General features: G+C 49.4%; 1 protein-coding gene across 1 annotated transcript in view; it reads left to right on the top strand.

Annotated features, from left to right (window-relative positions):
* Positions 1-3,893: 3,893 nt before the first annotated feature.
* Positions 3,894-23,882, top strand: part of LOC149324767 (membrane metallo-endopeptidase-like 1) — a 45,895-nt gene continuing 25,906 nt past the window's right edge. The window contains exons 1-4 of the mRNA XM_089565273.1: positions 3,894-4,295; positions 7,434-7,664; positions 12,901-13,088; positions 18,418-19,471. Coding sequence (XP_089421399.1) covers positions 3,894-4,295; positions 7,434-7,664; positions 12,901-13,088; positions 18,418-19,471 — 1,875 coding nt within the window. The remainder of the gene's footprint in view (positions 4,296-7,433; positions 7,665-12,900; positions 13,089-18,417; positions 19,472-23,882) is intronic.

The following is a 23,882-nucleotide window of genomic DNA, read 5'->3' as shown; positions in this document are numbered from 1 at the left end:
GTGAGGCAGTTACTGCGTCGTTTCCTTTAAAACCAGTTTTCAGTTCCATGTGGCGCGGCTGCCGCGTTTCGATGAATGCGAAACGCAAAATGGTGTGGCTCAACTCGGCTGAGACAGGTTGTGCGGAGCGCAAGGCAACCGAACCAGTGGCCGATGTCGACACGGAGACGTTGGCAGCATCCGCTGCCCTTCGCCACTTGAGATACTCTTGTTGTTTGTGCCGCTGCTTCTGCAGACATACCTCCCATTTTCATCCGCTTCCTCAAATAGGCGAGAAAGCTTTCGCGACATATCAGGTCAAAGCGGTTTCCTGGCTCTATCTGCCGTAGAGATCGCCAGAAGCAGCTCGGCGCCTAAAAAGATCAGTCGAACAACTCGTCCCGGTTACCAGTTCTGGGTGAATATGTATGCGGTTGTTATTGCGAGCGAAGGAAGGACGAAAAGCAAAGTGCACGGGCCTGCCCACAGGCTCGAGCTGAGCCACAATCGCTGCCACGTGCAGACTCAGGAGAGTTCAAAATGTCAGAGGAATGATTGCGGCGAGCGCTGGCCTTTATTTAGCAAGAGCGAAGAACGTGATTAGTCACGTGACACAACTGACGAGAGGGAGCGGTCGGAGCGGCGGTCGGCGCAGCGGCAGAATGAACGGTAACAGCTGCGAGCCTCTAATTAGGGGTCAAATCAAAGCCCGATTTCACCTCAAGCTTTGCATACGAAAAGTGGAGCTTTTCGCTACAAAAACAAACAGTCTAGCAGTGTCCGTGCAGAAATCGCCCCTCTATCAAGGAGTGAAATCGAGGGTGTGCTGACACACTTCTCTTCCGCTTTAGGAATAAAAAAAAAAGCATGAGATAATCTCCCCCTCACGTTTCTGTTTGGCGTATGCAAACTACTTGGTTTTGTTAGAGAATGGTTTACAACCGCACCTCTTGCAATCGTATGTCAAGAAACCGCCTGCATTTTTTTGCGTTCAAGTTGTGTTCTCTGGCCCTCTGATAGCATTTTACTGTTTGTCCAATTTAAACACTATTGCAAGTTAATGAGATCTTTTAAATAAGTTTGTTCATGCATGTTGTGTACTTGGGGACGTGCTTTTTAGAGCATGATTCGTGCCTTCGATCACCAAGTAATGCAAAGACCTTGCGAAGCTTGTACCGGGCGTAGAAGACCACGTAGATATGGTAATTATTTCCCATCTTTATATTGAGCGACAGCCTGGGGAAATGCGGAATCACCTCGCTGTTCACTTCATGTTTCGTCTTTCTTTCTCTATGTGTTGTTTTACAGAGATGGCTTTCAGAATGCTGGAAATAAGCGCACTTTGATTACCAGCACTAATCAGGTGAGCCACTTGGTCATCGTAGCTTTGGCTCAAAAGGGGCGGGCAAGTATCATTGACAGTTGCCTGAAAATCAGTATTAGCTGGAGCCCCTTTTACCAGCTTAGAATGAGAGCTATCGAAAAATAGCGCGCTGCCTTTGCACATGGGGTATTACGTGCGGCACACATGTGACTCAGAAAACTTGATGAGGAAATCTAAAAACTCATCCTGGGTTGTAGAGCGTGAAACAGACTAAAACACAAAATAAGGAGACACCACAGATGTTTCGTCTGCTGCGATTTTGTCTGTTTCGCGCTGTACCACGCAAATCGCCCAGAGGCGGCCCTGCTTGGCTGCTCGGACCTTCAGGCCCAAAAGGCTTTGGTCAAGAGGGCTAAGCTGGCGGCTTCGACCAATGGGGTCCCGGAATAGGAACTCCACCCATTGCGGGGCTCTTTAAGAAAGCCTCACCTCTTTTATTAAATAAAGGCTTTTCATCATCATCATCCAACCATCCAAAAACAGCATCGCGTTGTCAACAGCAAACTCACAGGCCAACTTATGCCCATTTGGCAATGCGCTGTCTGTAGATTCATGGGATTTCAATAGCGATAGCGACCATGCTGTCAGGCTGCACCGCTGGTAATAAGGCGAAACAATCGCCTACGCAGCGGTACACCTACCTCGCATGTAGGCCAGTAAGGTTTCCTTGAATTCATTGGGCCATCACTGACCGGTATATCTCGCACAGTGCAGCAGCAACTCAGGTGCTACACACTTTTCTAAGTTGGACTTAGCTTCTGCATACCACAAGATTCCTTTACATCACAATAGTCGTGATCTAAGAGCATTTCTCATACATGAAGGTCTCTTTCGCTTGAAAACAGTTTGTTTTGGCTTGGCATCTGCGCCCTCTGCTTTCCAGCAGATCATGGCACAAATTTTGAAGGACTGTTCAAGAGTGTTGTTTTACACAGATGATATCATTGTCTATGGAAAATCGCAAGCAGAGTATGATAACAGCCTTCGGAAAGTTCTTTTAGCATCTGCACCTGTCTTGCAAATGTTTGATCCCTATTTTCCCACTGTTGTGACTACCAATGCTTCGGATGTAGGACTGTGAGCAGTCCTCCAGCAAGTGGGTCCACACGGACTCCAAACGGTAGCCTTAGCGTCTCGGACCTTGTCTCCTACATAGCGAAAGTATTCAGTGCCTCCACTGGCTCCATACTGCATCGTGTCTGGCCTGCAGCCAGAGCCCGATCGCCACAAGTGGATGGACTTTGTGCGACCGTGTACCGGCCGTGGTGGCTTGCGTGACTGGATGCCGCCAGAGCAGGAGGAGCGCTTCGTGTGCTCGCTGCACTTTGCATTGGGTTCCCTCACACGCCTCTTTCCGGAGAAGCGCCTCAGGACCGACGCTGTTCCTACCTTGTATCCAAAGAGGTGACACCCTGGAAGGGCGGTGCAGGGACGTGTCTTTTGTGATGTGCGAATGTTGTGATGTGTTTTTGTGATAGAATTTTTGAGTCTGATTTTTCTCTTTCGGCGAGGTGTCAGACTGGCGTAGTAAGTGCCACTCATTTGGAGGTCAAGAGTCGCATCACGTCCTACACGCTGTTTGAAGATGGCAGTGCCTCTCAGCTGACTGTGACTAGAGTTACCGTGCAGTCGTGCGGTCAGTAGCTGTTGGTGTTGCTACATTCCTAAGTGAGTGCGATGATGGTGTAGTGATGCCGTAGCACAGCTCACCTCTGAAGGACTGGAACCCTGCGGGGCATCTCCAAAGCTGTGCCAAACTCATCAGTGTGGTATGTGGGGCGTAATGTCCCATTGTGACTTGTGAAGTGCTTGTATGTACGTTTATTTGTGTGTATAGGGAGACAGAGTGTGTGTTTTCTTGTTCGTGTCAATTTTCAATGTAGCTGTGAATCTTTTTTCCCAAGGGAGTAAGTGTGTTTTCTTGTTTATGTGTCAGTTTTTAATGTACGTTTAAATCTTTTTCTCCAAGTAAGGGAGTATGTTGTATTGTGGTTCATGTGTTTTCCGTACTTGTTTCAGTTCTTGTTTCGGTTTTGTGGATTGTCTTGTATTCTTGTCTTGTGGCGCCATGTCATGTATATATAGGCTGTGTTCGTCCAATAAAGTGTCTTGGTGTTGTTCTTGGTCATGGGACGGCGTCACTGACTCGACTCTCCTTACTAAGACGGCCAACAGCACCGTAACTATGTCGAAGCCGCTATAAAACAGTTACACACTCCTGGGTGGCACCAGCACACCAAACAAATGCAGCAAATCCAAAAACACGATGTGGACGCGGTTACATTGTTTATCCACGGTTATAGATATGTATTGAACACTAAAAAATCACGCCATCATTTTCAGTTTTCGCTTTCAAAAAAAATTTCAATTGACTAACCGTGCCGTTCCATTGACGAAGCATCAAAGCACGCGGAATGCAAGCTCGTGCAGAAGAAGTCGAAGATTTGGAGTAGAAGCGGCTATTATTGCTACCGTCTCTAATTAATCTCTTGATCTGCGATACCCCAGAGAGTCGACACAACATTGTCCCATGTCGTCAGGGGCCGCAGATCAGTCAGCGACCACCCAGACCTGTCCCGGCGGCGTCTCCTCAGCGGTACAGGGCGAAAACGCCGCGTCTGCCGCGGCTGCACCCGCACCAGCCTCAGAGGTCCTCATCGAGCCCAAGTCTGAGCCGGCGGCGCAGAGATCGCATTCGCACGGTGGTCGTAAGCGGAAGCGCCGTACCAGAGAACCCAGCGATGGCAGCCGAAAGTCCTGCACAGAGCAAGGCGTTTCGACGTCAGCAACGACCGCACCGGAGCCTGCTACGCCTTCTGGTCTTCCCGGCGTGAAAGCGGAGAAGGACGCGGCCCCTGTTCCTGAGGCCGATCACTCGGCTGTTCCTTCTAAGCTTCGCCCGGATGCGTCAACCATCGTCGCGTCATCAAAGGTACGCGGAACGGAGGCGGGATTGCGAATTTTGGTGCCTAGCTCGTCGCAACCAGTAGTCTTGACTACTAGTTCACATGTTTTCTCGTTATTACTCGACTGCGGTCTTCGCTCTAATAGTCAGCTAGCACTGGAGCAGACAATTTTATTCATAACTCTAAAAACATTTGGCAGAGGCTTAGCTTGGTTAAGCCCGGTAAGTTGCCAAAGCAATAGCGCATGCCTGCTCCTGGTTTGCCTGGTGGTGTGTCTCGGTAGTACTCTTAGTAAAGCTTATTTATGAAAGTTTTGCCCATTTGTTTTACATGGCATTATACTCAGCACACGAGGTCCCCCACGTGCTGAGAGATTTATGCGTGCCTCGGTTGCCAAAACGAGCGGCTGACGCTAACAGATGATTGTCTTGAAGCTTCCCTTTTCTTTCACTCCCACTTCCTCTCTTCCTGAACGGTGCGGTTCGGGGGTCTACCGAAATGACAGAGAATTTCCTTTCCTCAAAAAGCGTTGCGTTTAAAGGGCAAGGCATCGCGCTGAACGGGTGGTGTCGTTCCTCCCTTCCTCTGGTTGGGGTGTCCACCGATATGACAGAGAATTACTGCGTCATGCCTTGCCCTTTGAACGCACCGCTTTTTGAGGAAAGAAAATGGCGCAGTAATTCTATGTCATCTCGGTGGACACCCGAACCGACCGCTAAGCGCGCCGCGCGCGGCAGGAGCGGGAGTTAGGCTGCGCTTGGTAGCTGCGGCCTCGCTACGCGACGGCGCGAGTTGGAGCCCCGCTCTTGCAGCTTTGACGTCAGACCGCTAAGCGCGATGCGCGTGGCAGGAGCAGGAGTTAGGCCGCGCTTGGTAGCTGCGTCCTCGCTACGCGACGGCGCGAGTTGGAGCTCCGCTCTTGCAGCTGTGACGTCAGACCGCTAAGCGCACCGCGCGTGGCAGGAGAAGGAGTTAGGCCGCGCTTGGTAGCTAGCGGCCTCGCTACGCGACGGGCTGAAAGTGCAGGCAGTATTGCCTTCGCAATAAAAATGAATTCTTTCAATTCGTCAGCGCGTTTTTCGGTGAAATATAATCGTTTAATCGCGGTGAGTTTTTCATGCGTGTTTTGCTTAACGTGCTCAGCAGTACCTTCTAAATTTGTTACCACTGTGAAATCGACGTTCGCTGCTAAATGTCATGCTCCAGATGCCTCGATAATTCACAAGGACAAGAATACATAAAAAATTTTGTAAATCTGTTGAGCATTTCCGCAGAATCCAGAATACACAGGATAGTAGTCATTTGATGACAATTTTGCATAACGCACTTTCCTTACATCGCCTTTTCCCGAGGAGGCTAAGAAATCTGATGGATCTGAGGGTGAAAAAAGCTTCCAGATAGAAAATACTGGCGCCGAAAACAACCGGGAGAGGAGATGCTTCTCTAAGCGCTCCTACCGCAACAGACAGATGGCAGCAGACTATATAATAAGAGAACTGAGGGATGGGCAAGTTTTGACGGCAAAATTTGGGAACAGGAACCACTTCTGAAGTTTGCATGATATTGTGCAGAAATAGTTGTGTGTCTCAGGCAGTTATTGAACCGTCTGCAAACTGTATTTGAGGTTTACTTTTAAAAGAATTTTTTGCTGTGTTTATTCCAGTGTGTGGACTTACGGTCAGCTTCGTAATGTGTGATGGTGAAGTAGTTGAACGGAAAAGGGACCGATACAAAGAAAAGATTCAACACTGCGGTGTGCTTGCTTCGTTTCGCTGTTTCATCATTATGTGTGATCAACTCACTGATGAGTTTGTGGTGTTTCGACATTGTTCTTTGCGATGCTTGTCCTACGGAATTATTCCGTAACTGTTTCTTGTGCTTTGCTTTTGAAACAGTACAAGTGCAATGATGTTCAGTTTTCTTGTTCTCGCAGCCCTTCCCATTGTTTTACTTTGGAAAACAAGCGTAGAGACAAGTATTTCCTCCTTCGCACCAGGACACTAGAATCAGCGAATGGTCAGTTGCGCTAAACCATCTGTCAAGGTCGCGCAGACGGCGTACCATAGCAGAGGGAAGAGCATTGCTTTTAGGTAGGTGAGAAAGATGACCATCAATTAAGCGCGGCTTCCGACAAATGCCGCACTACCGTGAAAGGTTCCTCAGTCGTTGCCGTGCTCATCATTGTAGTGCTAATCCACAGAACTACGGTGAGGAAAACGAAGCTTATTTAAAATTAAAAGGACATTTAAATTCCGCACCCGCTGTAGTGCTAATTGCTCCCTTCAGCGGCCTAGTGTCTTTACATATCACTTCTGTAAACACGAAAATTGCTGTTTATTCTTCTTTGTTATTTTGTCTTCATTTCTTTTGGTCCCTATTTACCACAAGGCACAAAGGCCTCCCTTTAACAAGTCGAACCTACATAATGCAATGGTTGAGTGGTAGCGGTGGGTGTACCGGCTGGACCGCTTTCCTTTCCAGCGCAACTGCTCTTTCCTTTGAGGCACTACGTAATGATGGTGTAATGACGTCTTAAATCTGTGCGATGGTTGCGGAGCGGTTGAATTACCGGCGCTGGCTGATGTGGTTGTAACGTCACGACTCTTTCGACCAATCTCGATTTTCTCGACGCGTCAACGCCAATGACCAAGACTGCAGCTACGAAACTATAGCGTTTCCTTCGTTGAAAAGGGTCCTTAACACTGTGACGTTAATAAAAGTAGTTTACAGCCCCGTCATTCAAGCGCCGTGGATATTCGAGAAGCGTGCTAGACTAAATGTGCCGAGGAGTGTTTGAACAACAGAGCTGGAGTAGGTGAACCTTACGTTACTGTTCAAGAGAATACAGTATTAGAGTTCACATACAGTCATCGAGGCTGGCCTCTGATGTCCGTTACTGAGGGCATACCAGTAATCGCTTCAAGTGCATCATCGCTGTGATGCCTGAATACCCTAACGAAGCACCGGGGTTGGTATCTAAATCTTTGGCATTTAAAGGAAAGCCGTGCCTGCACATATCGTTATTATTTGATATATGCAGGTGCCGCAAAGGCTCGAATATATGGCTGAAAGCTATACCACAGTGCCTGGTTACGTTTAACAAAGACGGTGCTGCGTGTTTGCTCCTCGTAAACGCTCACACGGCCCCATTGCTCGCACTGCAGGGGTCAGCCCAACATCCGAAGCCGGGCGCAGCTGCAGCCGGATCTGCCTCCGGGTCCAATGCGGGGACGCAGGCGAAGGCAGTGGCCAGCAAACAGCGCAGCAAAGCGGCGCCTCGGTCAGGCACCCATGGTGCAGCGACGCTGACGATATCCCCGGGACGTAAGAAGCGAGATTCCCTCAAAGCCATGAACGCGCTCCTCAAGGCCCACTCGGAACAGTCGGTTCTCACGGTGAGTGGCAGCGGGGCTGCTCTGAAAAACGCACGCAAGTCGCTGTACCTAAAGATTTCTGGCGGGCTTTCCCTTCATAGTAGCGTTGCAAATGACCCGTGAATTGTGTGTAGGCTGTACGGCATCAGCTATGGTGCCCACGTAAGGCTCGTATTATTACATGGGCCGTTGTCACTAGTAGCCTGGAAAAAAATTAAAACTTTCAGCCAGCATTATGAGTTAGGGACCTGATCAATGCGGGGCCCCCCACTGCAGTGCGTGTGCGTGGTAATGTCGCGTGACCTTTCGGAAGTGACGGTGAGCCGCAACAGGTGGCGCCAAAAGTGCCCCCGAAATGCAGCCTTCTCCGTCTCCGGCCTTATGCTTCGGCTTGCATGCGCCCTTCGAGATGGCTTAAAATTGCGGGTCTGTGTAGGCCCCTGCAAAGGGGCTGAGTAAGACGGAGGAGCGAACTTTAAGGCGCCTGCAGACAGCTACTCTACTCTGTCCTGCAATCTTAAAGCATTACGATCCTAACACGGATGGCCGATGCCCACACTGTGGGGAGACCTGTGATATCTTCCACATGGTGTGGGCATGTACTCAAAATCCCCACCTCCCCCCTTCCCCTACCCCTTCCAGAGAGGCATGGGAGACTGTCATTCTCAACTGCTCCTCGCTTGAGTCCCAAAGGGCTCTGGTGAAACGGGCTAGAGACGGGGCATTGTCATGCGGTGTCCCGGACTAGGGACGCCGACCATGTAGCGGGGCCACTCTGTGGCTCCCAAACTCTATTTCAGTAATTAAAAGTTTTCACCACCACCACCACCTTCAAGAAATTATGTGCACATAATCAGGAGGTGCTGTAGTTTTCTTTCGTTCAAAATTAAGCAGCGCTAACTTTTAGGACGAATACACAGAGAGCATGACAGGACGGGCGCTGACTCCAACTATGTTTATTCAACACGTTTTTCGTAGAACATAGAGGAAAACACGACTGTGAGCGTATGCGCATCTGCGACTGACCACAGAAGGAAAGGCCAAGAAACTGGACGGGGGCAAGAGTAAAGTGAGGTCGCTTTTTTTTTTCTTCTGAAAGATGACAGCAAGGTAGATTAAGGTGAGCAGAACGCATTTTGACCCTTATTTTCAAGCAATCTGAATTCGCTGGCATGCAGGGAGACAGACGTGGTGCTGACACACATGTCGCGTCTTGCCTTGATAAAAAATGCTTCGGATAATTCCCGAGCTAATCTATCTTTGCTCCAGGTTAGAACTTTGTTTTTATTAAGCCGTGGCTCACAGTTTGGTCGATTAGATCCTTGAAAGAACGGGAATGGGCGGGTAGATTCAGGAATGAGTCTGATGCATTTCCCAAACTTCGTTCATGTTCCCTGGCGCGGTCGTTAACACAACGCCCTGTCTGGCCAACGTACACTTTGCCACACGAAAGGGGGATCTCACAGACCACACCCGTGGCACACCGGACAAAGGGCTTAGCGTGTTTTTTTCCACAGCCGGATGTTGGAGGGCTACTACTGCTGACTTTAGGGCACATCTTGGCCAGTTTACAAGGCGCATAGAACACCATCGGAACGCAGTACTTGTTGCCTACCCTTTTTAGGTTATGGGACACCTTGTGGATTTATGGCATAACCACTGGTTAGGCGTTCCTGGGTCTTTCTTTTCTGCGTGTCTTTTTCGGCCTACCCTTGAATTTCTGTACGAGTGCCTCGGTCACAGCTGTCAACACGTGATCAGGGAACCCTGCTTTTCGCAGTCTGGCTACCTCACCCCGAAAACCCTCTTGCATCATGTGAGGACACGACTTAACAAGTGAGGATTCAAGGGAAAGGGTCGCAATAGCCCTCTGTTTTTGACTGGGCCGAAGCAAAAGGCAAAAATCTTTCTTGGCTCGAGGGCGGTACCACCAGCATACACACTTTTCTCCGAGTATGATGTTCAGGTCCAAGAACTGAAGGCGGTTAAGCACAGGTAACTGGTACGTACAAGAAAATCTTTTTCCATGTTGTACAAATTGTTCTACAATATTCATCGCAATTTCCTCATACCGGGCTTGGTCACTTTTCTTTAAAAGTACTAAAAAATCGTCTACTATCTAAAAATCTTCAGGACATTGCCTTCGTCAGTTAGTAAAGCCAAACCGTTGTCGAATGATGCAAAAAAAATGATACAGAAAACTGGATCAAGAAATGATCCGATGCAAATGCCCTGGCGCTGTGCATAGCGTCGATTGTCAAACTCGATAAAAGTAGCGTTGGTATAAAATTTTAGCTAAAAGTGACATGAAATTATCTACGCTTTAGCCGGCTGTATTCTGGAAGGCGGTAGTACCGTTTGCTTCAATGCACTGTCTGACAGCAATAAACAGGTCGTTATGTGGTATAGAATAAAAACTATCTTCAACATCTATGGAAAAGGCATATCCAATCTGCTCTCCTTTCAACATACTGCAACTTCCAAAAATTCTTGGTGGCAAAGGTATCAGAAAGTTGCTGTAGTTTTAGCGAGGCAATCTTTTAGTGAGCAGGAGTTTTTGCTTACACAAACAAACTTTGAGGCCGGCTCTAATCTTGGGCATGATCGTGAACCTCCTAGTCGCTTAGCCGAATTTTAGCGTTGCTTTTCTTGGCTCACAGCTGGAAAAATTAAATACCATTGCCTGGTTGCGGTGCGCTGTACATTCCAAACGCAAAGTGGCGTTTCTTGCCTCTACATTCAGAAAAATAGCGTGCCTCGCGGGCTTCTTAGTGTGTTATGTTCAGGCCTGCTCATCCGTTTGGTAATACATGAAAAAAAAAGAACAATAAAGTAAAACAAAACGAAATGTACTCTTAAGGAACACCTTGGCTTTTCACCTGGAAGGTATGAGCAAGACTAATGTCTCCTCCAATTAAGGGTCTTCGATTAAGTTCTTCAACTAAGTGGGTTAATTCTCACGAAAATCAAAATCAATTGCGTGGCACATGACAAAAGAAATTATTTGGAAAAGGCCGTAAAAATCTTTGTGAAATGCGGTGTCATGGCATGTTATGACAGCCAGGGGGATTATTGTCAAGTTGTGACCGCACACCAAATCTTAACACGTGCAAAAACAAACCAAGCTAATCACGGGAAAGTTCTAAAAAATGGTTTCCCATGTTTCACTAATGACTAATCAGATGATAGACAAACCCGGAGAAAAAAGCGTTTCCTGGCGCACTCTTTTTTTTATATTTCATATTTCATTTTTTTTCATTTTATTTTTTTGGGGGTCTTTTCTTATCTTTATTTTTTTAGTTCATTTATTTTATGTATGAAACCCATGCATTCACTACGTGCGCCTTTATCCATGCCTAAGGCCTGAGTCTTCGTGGTGCAGTGGTAGCGTCTGCGCTTCAAATGCCAAAGGCCCTGGTTGGCTTCCCAGCCTCGACACAGTTCTTTTTTAAGCAGTGGCGCCGAAACGCGGACACATTTGCGAACATTCCTTGGTCACGACAGTATGAGGCATTAAAGGCTTCCGCCTTAATAATCATTCCTTTTATGTAGCTTTCTCCGATCGAACGCGAGTATGTTGTGTGCCATCACGACGTGTGACACATATTTTTACCTTCTGTCAACAACCGCAGTAAGGCGCCGGCGATGTTTCGTTTGTCTAATTCATTCATGGACGTCGGACTCGGCAGCGCCGATCTAGATCCGTGGCGATCACAGCCGATCGCCCTTTTACCTTCGTCGAAAACGGCTTGGATTCAACGCGGCTTCAACCTAGTTACACGAGCGAAAGCTCTGTTAAGCATGGTCTCCGTTGTCGAAAATAGAATGTCAAGGTCAGGTACCTAGTGGTCATGCTCATATGATCACGTGGTCACACTGCCGTAGCTAGGCCCATACCACAACGCAGTTAAGTTCGGTGTCAAGTTGTGCGGTGCTGAAGGTCAGTGCCTCAACCACATCGAAGGCGCAAGTTGCACCTCGAGGATTGGAGCTCTCGCTCTAAGAACCCAGCTGAATAGCCGCAACAAATCTGCATACATGTGCCGCCAGGAGCGCCAATCTATCAGTCGGAACAGAGGAGCCGTCCAGCACTGCAGAAAATAGAAAAACTGATCGTAATATCTACAATACCTCCTAAGCTTCATGCTGGCATGTGGACACAAAATCTGGTGTCCCAAAATTTGCTGATTACAATCGAACGATCGTTCAACCACCTTACCTGCGAGGGTTCTCATACGGTTCATTTGGGCGCGCTGCGTCGACATACGTAGAGACTGTCTTTCGCTGGGTTAAGAAGCTGTTCGTATGGTGTTGTGAGTAAACAACCGTTATTGCCAAATGTACTCGGCAGTGCTTCCGTTGGCTGTGACCACCACCTGCGTCTGCTCGGCGCCGGGGGCAGCGCCTTGCTCTGTCGACACGCTTGGCATCCATGTATTCCACACAGTCTTGGCGTCAAGAAAGAAATAATTCGTGCGTCTGCTGTTAGGACTAAATATGACATGGACAGCAGGAGATAAACATAAGCCGCGGCGTCGCTCCGAAATAAGTGCACTCCCTCTTGCGTCATGGTGTCCATGCCTTGCATGGTACGATAACACGGGAGGAGTTCGTCTTCGCTGCGGAGAAGCTTTAATTATCGTTAATGTCATGGCTGAAGTGAACAAGAAAAACCGACCATGGCAGGGCATGGTATGCGCAGAGCAGATATCGAGGTCCTTCGTAGTAACGCACTCAAATCGAAGACATTAGCGTGAAATGTTGTCACAGTTTTTTGATAGCTTAGGGGCAGATGCTGAAAGCCGACGCTGGACGAAAAAAGGCTTGAAAATGTTCCTGAGCGTTGCATTGATTATTTGGCGGGGCTAAATAAGCAAACTTGTACTGATCAAGCGCTCAGATATCACCCACGAGGGTATAACTGCCAATCAATGAGAGAAATTATATCAGATACAGCTGTCCCTGAAATACCAATGTAAACTAAACGTCGCATAACTGTTGCTATCTGGGGACCGTGGCACACCACAGATGCGTCATCTGCGGTCCATGATGTATAATATATCACGAACGAAAATCGAAGGATGGACAGGACGACGCTTGTCTGCACAAAGCCCTTGTCTGGTTCGTCCGCTCCCTCTTTGGTGTATCTGTTGCGCTATATTTTGCATCATGAACGTTCAACAACTGACCCAACTTTCGGATTTGCTTAATCGGTGGTACCATTAGATCGCCAAAGTTGCCAACATGTTTCACGCAGGAGCGCACGGCCGGTTCCAGTCGTTCCAGTCGGCTGCTCCGCTCGGAGTCTCTGCAGGCGAGGGGGTTCCCGATTTTGCTTGTTTTGGCAATCCTGGTCGGTGCTGCTCTGATCTTCCTGCTCCTATTCCCCTGGGTACCTGCAAGGGCACATACGCACTGTGAAACCGTGTCCTGCAGGTTCCACAGGTAAGCAGTAGCTAATTTCGCTGATTGCATTGTCATGGACATGGCACGGCACGGAGCTCTCGGCCTTGGCCCACCGCAACTAAATCGTGCCATAGCCACCTTTCATGTCGTTCACTCTTCATCCCCTAGCCATCGCGTAACATTTGGTGTGACGTGTGGGGTAATCATCGCCATGCTGGTCCTGGAGCTTCGATGTGCTGTGTCTACCGTGGTCGTCAGCCTTTTGTTCCTGGTCCGCACCGCTCGGCTGTGCCCTACCCCACCTGATCAGAACCGACCTCGTCGTTTGCCCTGTACCCGTCCTCCGCCCCTACCACAAGACACGACGAAAATGATCCTACCGATCGGACGCCAAGCGACCCAACAGATCCAAGACACGCGAGCACACAGTCGCTCCGCCCATGCCGTTTGGTGCGCCCATGCTCCTCGGCCTTCGGGTCAAGGTTGCCTGTGTGCCGGAAGCTTTGTGGGCCAGTGCTCATGCGATCATCTCATCTCTTTAATCAGGACGGCAAGCCCATCATCTTCTTCTCTTCTCTGTTGACGATGATGATGACGATGTCCTAAGGCTTAATGGCACATACCTATGGTGGGGGATTCATTCCTCGTGTCACGCACATCGTCACTTCTGTTTCGTCGTGACTGCCATTCTTCGAGATAGCGCGATATCGACGATCGGTAGGTGACACCCGGTAGTGTCCACGGACTAGAAGACGACAAAGTGGGCAGTGGCGCGGCACGGAGAGCTCGCTCTAGACCCACGGCCATTAAATCGTGGCATAGCTGTCTTTCCTGTCGTTCTCGCTTCATCGGCTTGCCGTTACGCAACAGTATTCGCGTATGGTAATCGAGTGGAGGAAGTAGCAAAGATTTTGCTATCCAACTGCGGTCAATTATCACGGCTGTAGGCTTTGTCTTGTCGTTTTTTGAACAGACTTACTAGGCACATCAAGTAAAATTTTCATATTTTTTTTGTTAGTTATCTAAAAATTATTGGGTGGTGAGGTAAAATTACGGCAAACGCGACAGGCGGGAAAACACTAGTGGTAACCAAGGACTGTTTTGTTAGAACAAGCAAGCCACATCTTCAAAGAGGACAGACCCATCAGGTGGCTGCATTGCGAGAAAATGAAAACCCGGCACAGGGAATAAAAGGTGACCATGCGGAAAAGAAACATGAAGCACCAGAACGCCACATTGAGGCCCTATACTTTTTGCCAACTGTAACATACAGCGCGCAACGTTGATGCGTGATTACGGGACAAATCTGGAATGCCTCGAAGAAGTTCGATTGGAAGGCGCGGATCATAAGCGGATTTATGCGACGCTACCTCGCGCAACGTGCCGTGTGCGCGAGGTACTGTCAGGTGGAAGGTCGCCTGAGGGTGGTAGGATGCTGGCGTCGGTCATTTCTCTGTCCAGAGTCACCAATGTCCGGAAATCTCGGAGTTGACGAGGAGCGCCAAAGCTAGAGGTGCGATATCAGAGGCTTCTATGGCCGAACTACGCATGCCCAACTTACGCTCCGGGCAGGGGCCGCTATGCTTCAATTTAGCGCCCAGCGATGCTGCAACGCGGTGGCGCTCAGTTCGGAACTCGCAGCTGATACCTTGGTGCCAGCTACGCAGTGCGACAGAAGATGAAAATAATGTAGGGCAGCGCGTGCCCGGGGCGCAAGGCGGGCACGGGCAGTTCTGCCCTAGACGCCCCCAATGTCGCAGGTCTAGTTTTGGCGCTCCGCGGCAACCCCGAGATTTCTGGAGAGTGGTGACTCTTGCCACAACACGGAAAAAGTTCAGGAGTATTTCGGATAAGTTGTGCCTCAAATTCGTTGTCAGATTCGCGCCTATCTTAGGCTACTAGTTCAGGAAATCTTCGCCCTGAACAACCGAGAATGAGTGTCGCGAATCGGGTGGACGCGCCCCCGACTGCTGGAGGGGAACGCTTTCGCGTGCAGGTTCGAAGAAAGGAACAAAGAAATCAAACAAAACAAAACGAAGCCGTGTTTATATTTTAAAGGAAAGGAAGCAATAAAAGAAGCATAAACACTAAGGAAAACACACACTAGGCACGCGTAAAACACAACAGATAAAAAGGAGAGAGTTCACCGGCTACAAAGCGTCCCAGGTGGTGGGGGAATGCCTAGCAGGTAGCACAGACGCGGGTTAGCGAGTTGCGATGCGTCGCTGGCGTTGCGTCCTGGGAGGCGGTGGTAGAGAGCCAGGAGATGAGGAACGGAGATGACACGGGAGACGCTGACGAACTCTTGTCAGTCGCCCCCAAGAACTGGGCGGCTGCAGCAGGAAAACTGTAGCCAGGTTTTTTCGACGGCGTTCCGCAAACACCGTAGGCTTGTGCAGCCTATCCAAGGAAGTCTTGGCTGCTGCCTCTTCCGACCTCGAAATAGATGCAGTAGGCCTGCGTCGATGATTCAAGGGAAGTCACCGGCTGCTCGAACCCAACGTCTGACGGCTGCCACTTCCACGCCTGAACGACCGGACTTGCGCTACGGTGTCTTGCTCAACACCTCGGTTTGCTGACAATGTAGCTCTACGCTCCTCGTGCCTGCCTCGCGCACACCACTCGCACGCGCCCACGCGCAACGCGGGGCTGGCACGCATGGCGCTCCGCTGTCCGACGCACCACTGCCGACACGCCGCGTTCCAAAAATCCCTCACCAGTGCGGTGTGCACATCACAATGAGACCTACGAGCGCTTCATGCCTGAAACGACGCTGAGGAGATCGTCATAACGTCTGAACAAACTAAAAGAAAACTTGCACTGGTGAAGCATTTCGGGCTACCAAGATGATACCCGAGCTGAAATCAAGAAGAGCAATGCTAAATGGACAATTTATTTAATCCGAACATGACTCGCGGTCCCTCAGCGCTGTAGCCTGCATTACAAGAGAACAGAACAGAAGCTTGGAGTACTTTCGCTTTTGGTGATGGCCTTGTCTCACGCACACTCCGTTAGTTCTGCCACTTAGGATGATTTGCCCACCCTGCGAGCAGGCGGGCAATGATTTCGCTTCCAAGTGATCGGCCAGCGCCTGGCCGATCAGTTTCAATGTAACTTTTTATTTCTGTTTTTGGACCGACCCTGCTGAAAAAGTTCTTTGATGCAATAACCTCATAGAGCCTTCATCATAGAATATCACACAAGCTGAATGATATATTGTCACGACCAGAGGAGCCGTGAAGGAAGACGTCGGGAAGAACCCAAGACCGGGAGCCTTGTTTTAATTATCGAGCCAGCTTCCACGACACACAACAGAACAGCGCGCCACGAGAGCTCACCGCCGCTTCGTCGTCGTCTTCGACTCAGCGCGGAGGCCGCGCGGCGCGTTAGGCGCGTGGCATTATTCCCCCCCCGCGAAAGGAAACATCGTCTCGATGTGGAATAGGGTATGTACAGTGAGGGGAGGAGGAACAAAAAAAAAGACTGGGGGTGAGGTCAACTACACAGTGCGCGCTAGATGACATGCAGGGAGAGTCAAGTTCACACGTGGGGTAAGGGCGCGCACTGTCCTCTCGAATTCAGCTTCTCCATGAGGGTGTTGCCATGTACGTCGAGGATGTGAAGCGTCTTTGCCATCGCGCCGATCCGGCCATGCCTGAAGAAAAAAAGCTGCGGCACCTGATGCGCGGCGTAAAAGACCAGCTCTTTTCCGGCCTCGTGCGGCATCCGCCCAACACCGTCGCGGCGTTCCTGGCCGACGCCGTGCACATGGAGAAATTGCTGCAGCAAAGATCCCATCAGTACGACCGGCAACTGCGCCAAACGTCGACCCTATCAACGTTGGACCGGTTCGACCATGATCCCAGGACGAATCCGGACTCCCTTCGCGAACTCATCCGTTCCGTGGTCCGCGAGGAGCTGCAGCACCTTCAAGCCACCTTTGCCCCTCGCGTCGATTCCGTCACCAGCGTCATCCGCGAGGAAGTCCGACAGGCACTCAGGGCACAAGACGCTGCAGCTGTGCCGGCGCCGCAACCGACCCCATACGATCCCGCGCAGTATCCGACTTCTGTCCAGCCAGTCACGTACGCAAACGTCGTGCGCCACGAGAGCCCACCGCCGCTTCGTCGTCGTCTTCGACTCAGCGCGGAGGCCGCGCGGCGCGTTAGGCGCGTGGCAATATCGTACAATTTGTATGATATTCTATGATATCTCTATGATGACTGTATGATTTTACAGAAATTTATGACAGTTGTATGATAATTTTCTAAGATTTTTATGATAAGTCTATGATATTTGTACAATAAACTGTATGAATTTATTGCATCATACATATTTTTTCAGCAGGGGAATGTTCTTCCCAGTTCGTTGTCGCCAGGGCTAAGAGGCGCTCTTCGATCCCCGCGCTTTCTGGAAGCGCGGTGGAAGCTCGACCTCTTAAACTTTACGACAAAAGTTTACAGCGCCTCGTCATTTCCGATACCCGAGTGGTGTGGCCAAAGTTGTTTGTTGCCTCTGAGAGGAATGGCCATTACCCTTATACATAATAGGATGGAACGCCACAATTTTTCGTAATGAGTGAGAATTCGTTATATCTTCGGCCGTTGCAACTTACCTCTGCTGTGCTTAAAACGCACAGCTCGTTAATTATCAACGATGAACGTCGAAACATCTATTAACGTTTCCTGAACAGATCTATGTAACCAGCTGCAGGGCATACTGAAATATGCTTATTTTATGCGGATATCAATAATTAATTTCAGCGTATCATTAGCAGCAGAATCCTTCAAGCAAGCGCGTCCAAGTCCCTCACTGTTAAGCATACCCCGAGCATTGGGAAACAAACGACAGGGGTCTCAGGGATGGGTGTGCGATGGGAGGACGCAGCACACTGGACTGCCAAAAATTTTCTGTGCGATGCTTTCAAATTGCAGCAGCTTCATCGCAAATATTCTGCAGCGTCACAACTGTCAATCAACTAAGTATCTACGTTTTTTCGCAACCATCGTTCGGAGCTATGAATTTTTAGCCCATGGGTGCAATAGTCATTGCAGTATGTGTCCTTCCCATCCAAGCTTTCTTCTCAACCATATTCGATTCATCAGGCGCATTTAGGAATGCTAAGAAGTCATGTGAAGATTTTTAAATCTCGAGAAATTCAGGTTTAAGCACAAAAAACAAGGTTGACGGGACAGGAAAAAAAAGGAATATGCAATTCAGGGCATTAAGAATTATTTGTCTTAGTTAGCACCAGAGGCTAGAAATTGGTACTAGCTGGATCCTCGTAGAGGCCTCTATGTTTTAAAATCTGTGTTCCACAGATGCGGCACGTCCTGCTTTAAAAATAAAATCAGTCGTCTTTCTGCAGGGATGTCATAGAAGGCCAGCTAGATCTCACCGTGGACCCGTGCGACGACTTTGTGGCCCACGTCTGCGGCAACTGGAGGGAACGCAAGTTTTCCGACTACTCCACATCTGCGCTGTCTGACATGGTGAGCCAGTGGCAGAACAAGTTTTCAGCTCTGCTGCAAGACGGCGTAGACAAGCTACCCGCGGGGAGGAAAGCGGCCGCCATGTTCAACAGCTGCATGACTCAGACGGGGTCGCAAGTCGACGTCGTCCAGGACTTCATGCGTGCCCGGGGTCTCGTGTGGCCGGAGCAGTCGGAAGAAGGCGGGTCGTCCCTTGATGTCCTATTCGACCTGGCGTTGAACTGGAGCGTGAACCTTTGGTTCAAAATGAGGTTTCTTCCCAGCACTCCAGCATATCCAAAGCGGCGCATCTTCTTTTCGCACAGCAACAGGATGACCGTCTGGAGGGCTATCTTCAAGAACGTACCAAGAACCAAACACGACTACGTTTACGGAGCCCTCTTCAGACTTTTCGCCAACGCCACCGACAGCGATCCTGTAACGGCGGATATCACGCAGACCTACAACATGCTGGAGTATGTTTTCGACCTCCTTATACGGCCTGGGACGTCCAAGCCTCGAACTCCTGGTCAATTCGCGCTGCGCGATTGGGAGAAGCATTCGCAGACCGATAGTCCCGAGGAAGTGAGGCGTGCTTTGAACTCTGTGCTGAAAATTCACCCGCCCTTGACACTGGACGACTGGATTCTCTTCAGTGATCTCGCTCTGCTAAAAGGCATCAGCGATATTTTCAGCAAGTTCAAAGACCGCCTCGTGCGCCGTCACCTTGCATGGCTCTTTGTTTGGACATACGGCATCATGGCAAACCCAGCAGCCACACTGGAAATCATGCACGGCGACAAGACTCGTGCGGAAGAGGCACGAATTCGCTATTGCGCTTCGCAGGTGGAGGCCAACTACAAGCTGCTCTTGGCCGCCATGACTATCGCCTCTTACTTCCCCAGGGAAAGGAGAGTCCTGGTCGACGCTCACCTGTCCGGCATTTTAGAGGTAAGCAAATACCTTTTACTAGGCAAGCACTACGTTATTTATTAGCTGATCTTGTACGATTGTCGCCATGTAGGAAAAGTGCTCTGTATTTTGCAGCACAAACCTCTAGCATCCTTATAAATGAAATGTAGACTTTTTCTGTTCACTTTTTCCTTATTAGTGTAGATTTTACGAGTAGTTTGTGTTTACCATCTGAGCCTACCGAACACTTGAAAAAAAAAACGTGTAGACGACAAACATCAAAATGTAGAGACTGTTGCATTACTGAGTCCATTTTCCTGTTTATGATTGTAGCTAACTGGTGGTATATTAAGGTGTATGCGATTTACCATGTATAGCATCAATTTTTGTTTGCAGCTAACAAAAACAACTGATCGGTACAGCAATTTATATAATAGGCTACCGCCTTTCTGTTAATAATTGCGCTGAATTGGTGCATAGTGTTGTGCGAATAAGCAACTCTAAACTTATACTCCATACTGAGGAACTCCAGGAACTGCAGGACTATTCAGGGTTAAACAAATGTAATTTTCCAATTCGCGTGGGTGAGCACCGAACACCATGGCATTTCATCACTGTGTGAAGAGAAGAGAGGCATAACAGGAAATATGACAATAAAAAGTGGCAGAAAAGAGGAAAAATGCGGTACAATACAGTACAATAGAATACAATATAATATAAAAAATAAAAAAGGGGGAAAAACAACACTAACAATAAAAACGTGACACATGACGAGTGACACAGAAAAAAAAAGAAATAACGTTGCAAATAATGCTTCCTATGCTTTTTGTCGCCCTTTCTGTCAGTCTCTACTCCAAACATCTATGAGATAATTATTTTTTGCTCTATTAGGGGTGTAAGCATGATAGCCGGCTTACGGTTTCGTTGATGCCGCTTGAGACTGTGAAATCTGTGAGTCAGGTGCGATTCACAGCTGTCACGGTGGGTGTTGTTAGTGGTTTAATTAGAAAACAAAAAGTTGAGGAAAATAACGCTGCCGGCCACGGCATATAATATCTAATATCATAGGCACCCGAGCTCCAGCCGGTACACGTAAAGGGAAAGGGAGAGGATAGCGAGGACAAGTATAGAGGGAAGCGATAGCAAGACAGGAGAGAGGAGAGCTTTGTACACAATTTAAAAAAAACCATAAGTAAAGAAGTTCGCGCCACTCGTGCGCAAATGCCCAGGCTTTTCCGGAAGGAAGTGCGCTCGAGCGGCCACTCTGTAGAATCAATTACAAAAGGTGAAATACAGTGCGTGTACATAGCCGCGAGCGCTTAGCGTCCTGTATCGGACTAGTCGCGCGCGCGGCACACTGCACTAGCGGCCGGAGCGGGGCGCCCGGCCCTTTACACCGTCCGAGGTAGCACCAATGGTGCATTCATGTCGCGCGTGTACTACCAGGCAAAAAGCAAGCGGGAAGTCAAGCCCTCCTACTCGATGAACGCACAGAGGCTCACAATTGTTGTGTCGCGGGTGCGCGTACTACCGCGCGGCCACAGTAGCACCTCGAGACTATCCAGGATGATTCCCAGCACCCTGCAGGCCGCGAGCATCTCCTGATGCGGAACTGCAGAAGCGGTACAGTGAAGGAGCATGTGCTCCAACGTCTCCACCGCGCCGCAGTCACCGCACGCGTCACTCGACGAAAGTCCGTAGCGCACCCGTCTCTCACCGGGCCACACTCAGCCGAAGCGCACTCGGATAAAGATCGCGCATGGGATGCGCGACACTCGGCGCGTGCGGACGACGGATGTGCGCTCCCCTCGCGCTATTCGAGGATACGGTGTTTCTGACGGAGGTGGTCGTAGATCACCGCATGCACGCTTTCCAGGGCGAGTGTTTCGTCGCTGGGAGGATGCTGATGTGCGGCGGTGGCGCGCATGTCGGCGTACTCGTTGCGGCAGTGCCGTGGACGCACTGCACACGAATACTAAATCTACGCTCCGCGACACGCTCAATGTGCTCGCGTAACGCGCACAGCAACGAGGTGCACGGGCGCGTGTCTGCAGTCGGCTAAGGGTGACACGTAAATCGGAATCGCACAGCAGAACACACCTGGGTGGCGGCGGAGTAGGGGTGAGCACCAGCTCCAAGCCCAGCCGAAGGCCCAGTAGCTCCGCTGTGGTCGAAGAGCCCAGGGAAGCCACTCTTTGGAGGCGATGCAGCTGCAGGGCGGGGATGGTGGCCACCGCGGCGACCGAGCGGCATCCGCTGGCCACGGTATCGTCAGTGCAAACACGCAGATGGTCACGCACTTGCTCGCAGATGACGGCTCCGGCTAGCTGCTGCACCGCACATAGTGCTGCGTTTTCCCGCAATACCGACGATCTCTCGCTGAACCTCCGTCGTGAGGGGCCAGGGGGTGCAGAGGCCGTAGGAGACGTGGCGCGCGTCAGCTAGTCATATTCCTGTAGCGACGCGCCAATTCCTTAGCGGCGCTAAGATGGTGGACTGTTTACCTCTACTCCTACCTTGATCCTTATAACCTTTATCCTTTCTTATTTCTTCCCAAAATTGAATTGTTTTCGTAGTTGACGCTACGCCATTGTTGTTTATTTTTGTCATGTTTTCAGCTACCCACGATACAATAGTGCCACGGTCGAGGTATTCCTCTAATGACTTCTACTTCCCGTCTGTCTCCGCACCTGCGCAAACAACGCCGACGAGTAGAACCTACCACTTTCCACAGGCGTCTGCTAAGGCCTCCTTGATGCATGTGTCGAAGATGGCGCATTTTTTCGTACGCATTTCCTCTGCACCCCCCTATTTGGACGAATGTCGGCGTTTGTTGGAGTTTGGGTATTCGCGGGTTGCATGGGTGTTAGGTGTCTTCGCTATAGCTGCGCGGCCCTTGAGGTGAAAAGCTCGCAAGGGAGATGTTGCGTAAAATTGAACATAAATAAATGAATTAATTGTGAAGAGACAAAGATCACGTGAACTTGTGATCTCGTTACAACATTCCTATCGCACTCTGTGCTAACTGCCCATCGTGGCAGGTAATAATAATGACTGGTGGCGAGAGCTTGCTCGAGGAGAGCAGCTTAGGTCTTACGAGCCCAACCAGAGGCTTTATTTCAAGCAGCCACCTGCCCGTGCAGGGAAGCAGCGCTTGGCCGCTCACCATTGCCTCAGGGGTGCTGTTAGAACTTCGCGTGACTTGTGAGTATAAAATAAGGAATGCGCGTCTCTGCGAAGTAATATGCAAAGTGCAGCCCAGGCCACTGAAGGAACCCATTACCGCAATCGCGCCAGACGCTTAAGGCGGGGCTTGAGTGGCCCCTGAAGTTAAGAAAGCCCACGATCTGAAACTTCGCCGCGCCATGGTTTATGCTATAACTATAATCAAAATTATATGAGAATATCACAAGAAATTGAAAAACATAGCAGGATATAATTCACGGCTTTTCATCTGGAGAACCAGCTTTTTTCGAGTGTACTACATCATTCTAAACACGCAGCTTTTAAAGCATGCGTGAGGTACTTCAATACTGTAAAGCACCAATGCAAACAATGGAGGGGGAGGATCAAAAAGATGTGAAACGAAAAAGAGAATGGGTGAAAGCTTGGAAAGGTGGTAAATGCATTGGTAAATTGGTTTTTTGAGGAAAGAAAATGGCGCAGTATATCTGTCTCACATATCTCGGCGGACACCTGAACCGCGCCGTAAGGGAAGAGAGGAAGGTGGGAGTGAAAGATGAAATAGAGAAAGAGGTGCCACACTGGAGGTCTCCGGAATATTTTTTACTACCTGGGGATATTTAATGTGCACTGATCACAAAACGTGGATGCAGGTGTTCGGAAGGAGCTAAGGACAGAAAGTAATCACCACCTCACGGCTTTCTTAGAAAGACAGGGGAGTGACCCTAATTTGTCTTTTCTTAGTTTGTGCACCCTGCATCTTCTGTTCTGTTGTCAAATTGCTTGTTGATCAGTAGAATGAGTCCTGATTCATGGGCTACGCTCGGAAATTAGATATCAGTTTTTATCCTTAAGATATGCCCTGGATGGCTGTCTCGCCTTCATTATGCTCATCACTGTAATATTCCATACGTAAATCATCCAGTACGTTAGGTAATGCTTAACTGACTCAGTCCCTGGATGGCTGTCTCGCCTTCATTATGCTCATCACCGTAATATTCCATACGTAAATCATCCAGTACGTTAGGTAATTCTTAACTGACTCAGTCCCTGGATGGCTGTCTCGCCTTCATTATGCTCATCACTGTAATATTCCATACGTAAATCATCCAGTACGTTAGGCAATTCTTAACTGACTCAGTCCATGGATGGCTGTCTCGCCTTCATTATGCTCATCACTGTAATATTCCATACGTAAATGATCCAGCACGTTAGGTAATGCTTAACTGACTCAGTCCCTGGATGGCTGTTTCGCCTTCATTATGCT

Source organism: Amblyomma mixtum, unplaced genomic scaffold (assembly GCF_055824585.1).
Source record: "Amblyomma mixtum isolate Tamu unplaced genomic scaffold, ASM5582458v1 scaffold_18, whole genome shotgun sequence".
Classification (NCBI taxonomy): Eukaryota; Metazoa; Arthropoda; class Arachnida; order Ixodida; family Ixodidae; genus Amblyomma; species Amblyomma mixtum.
Note: the sequence above shows the minus strand (reverse complement) of the source record. Positions and strands in the feature narration are given on the sequence as shown.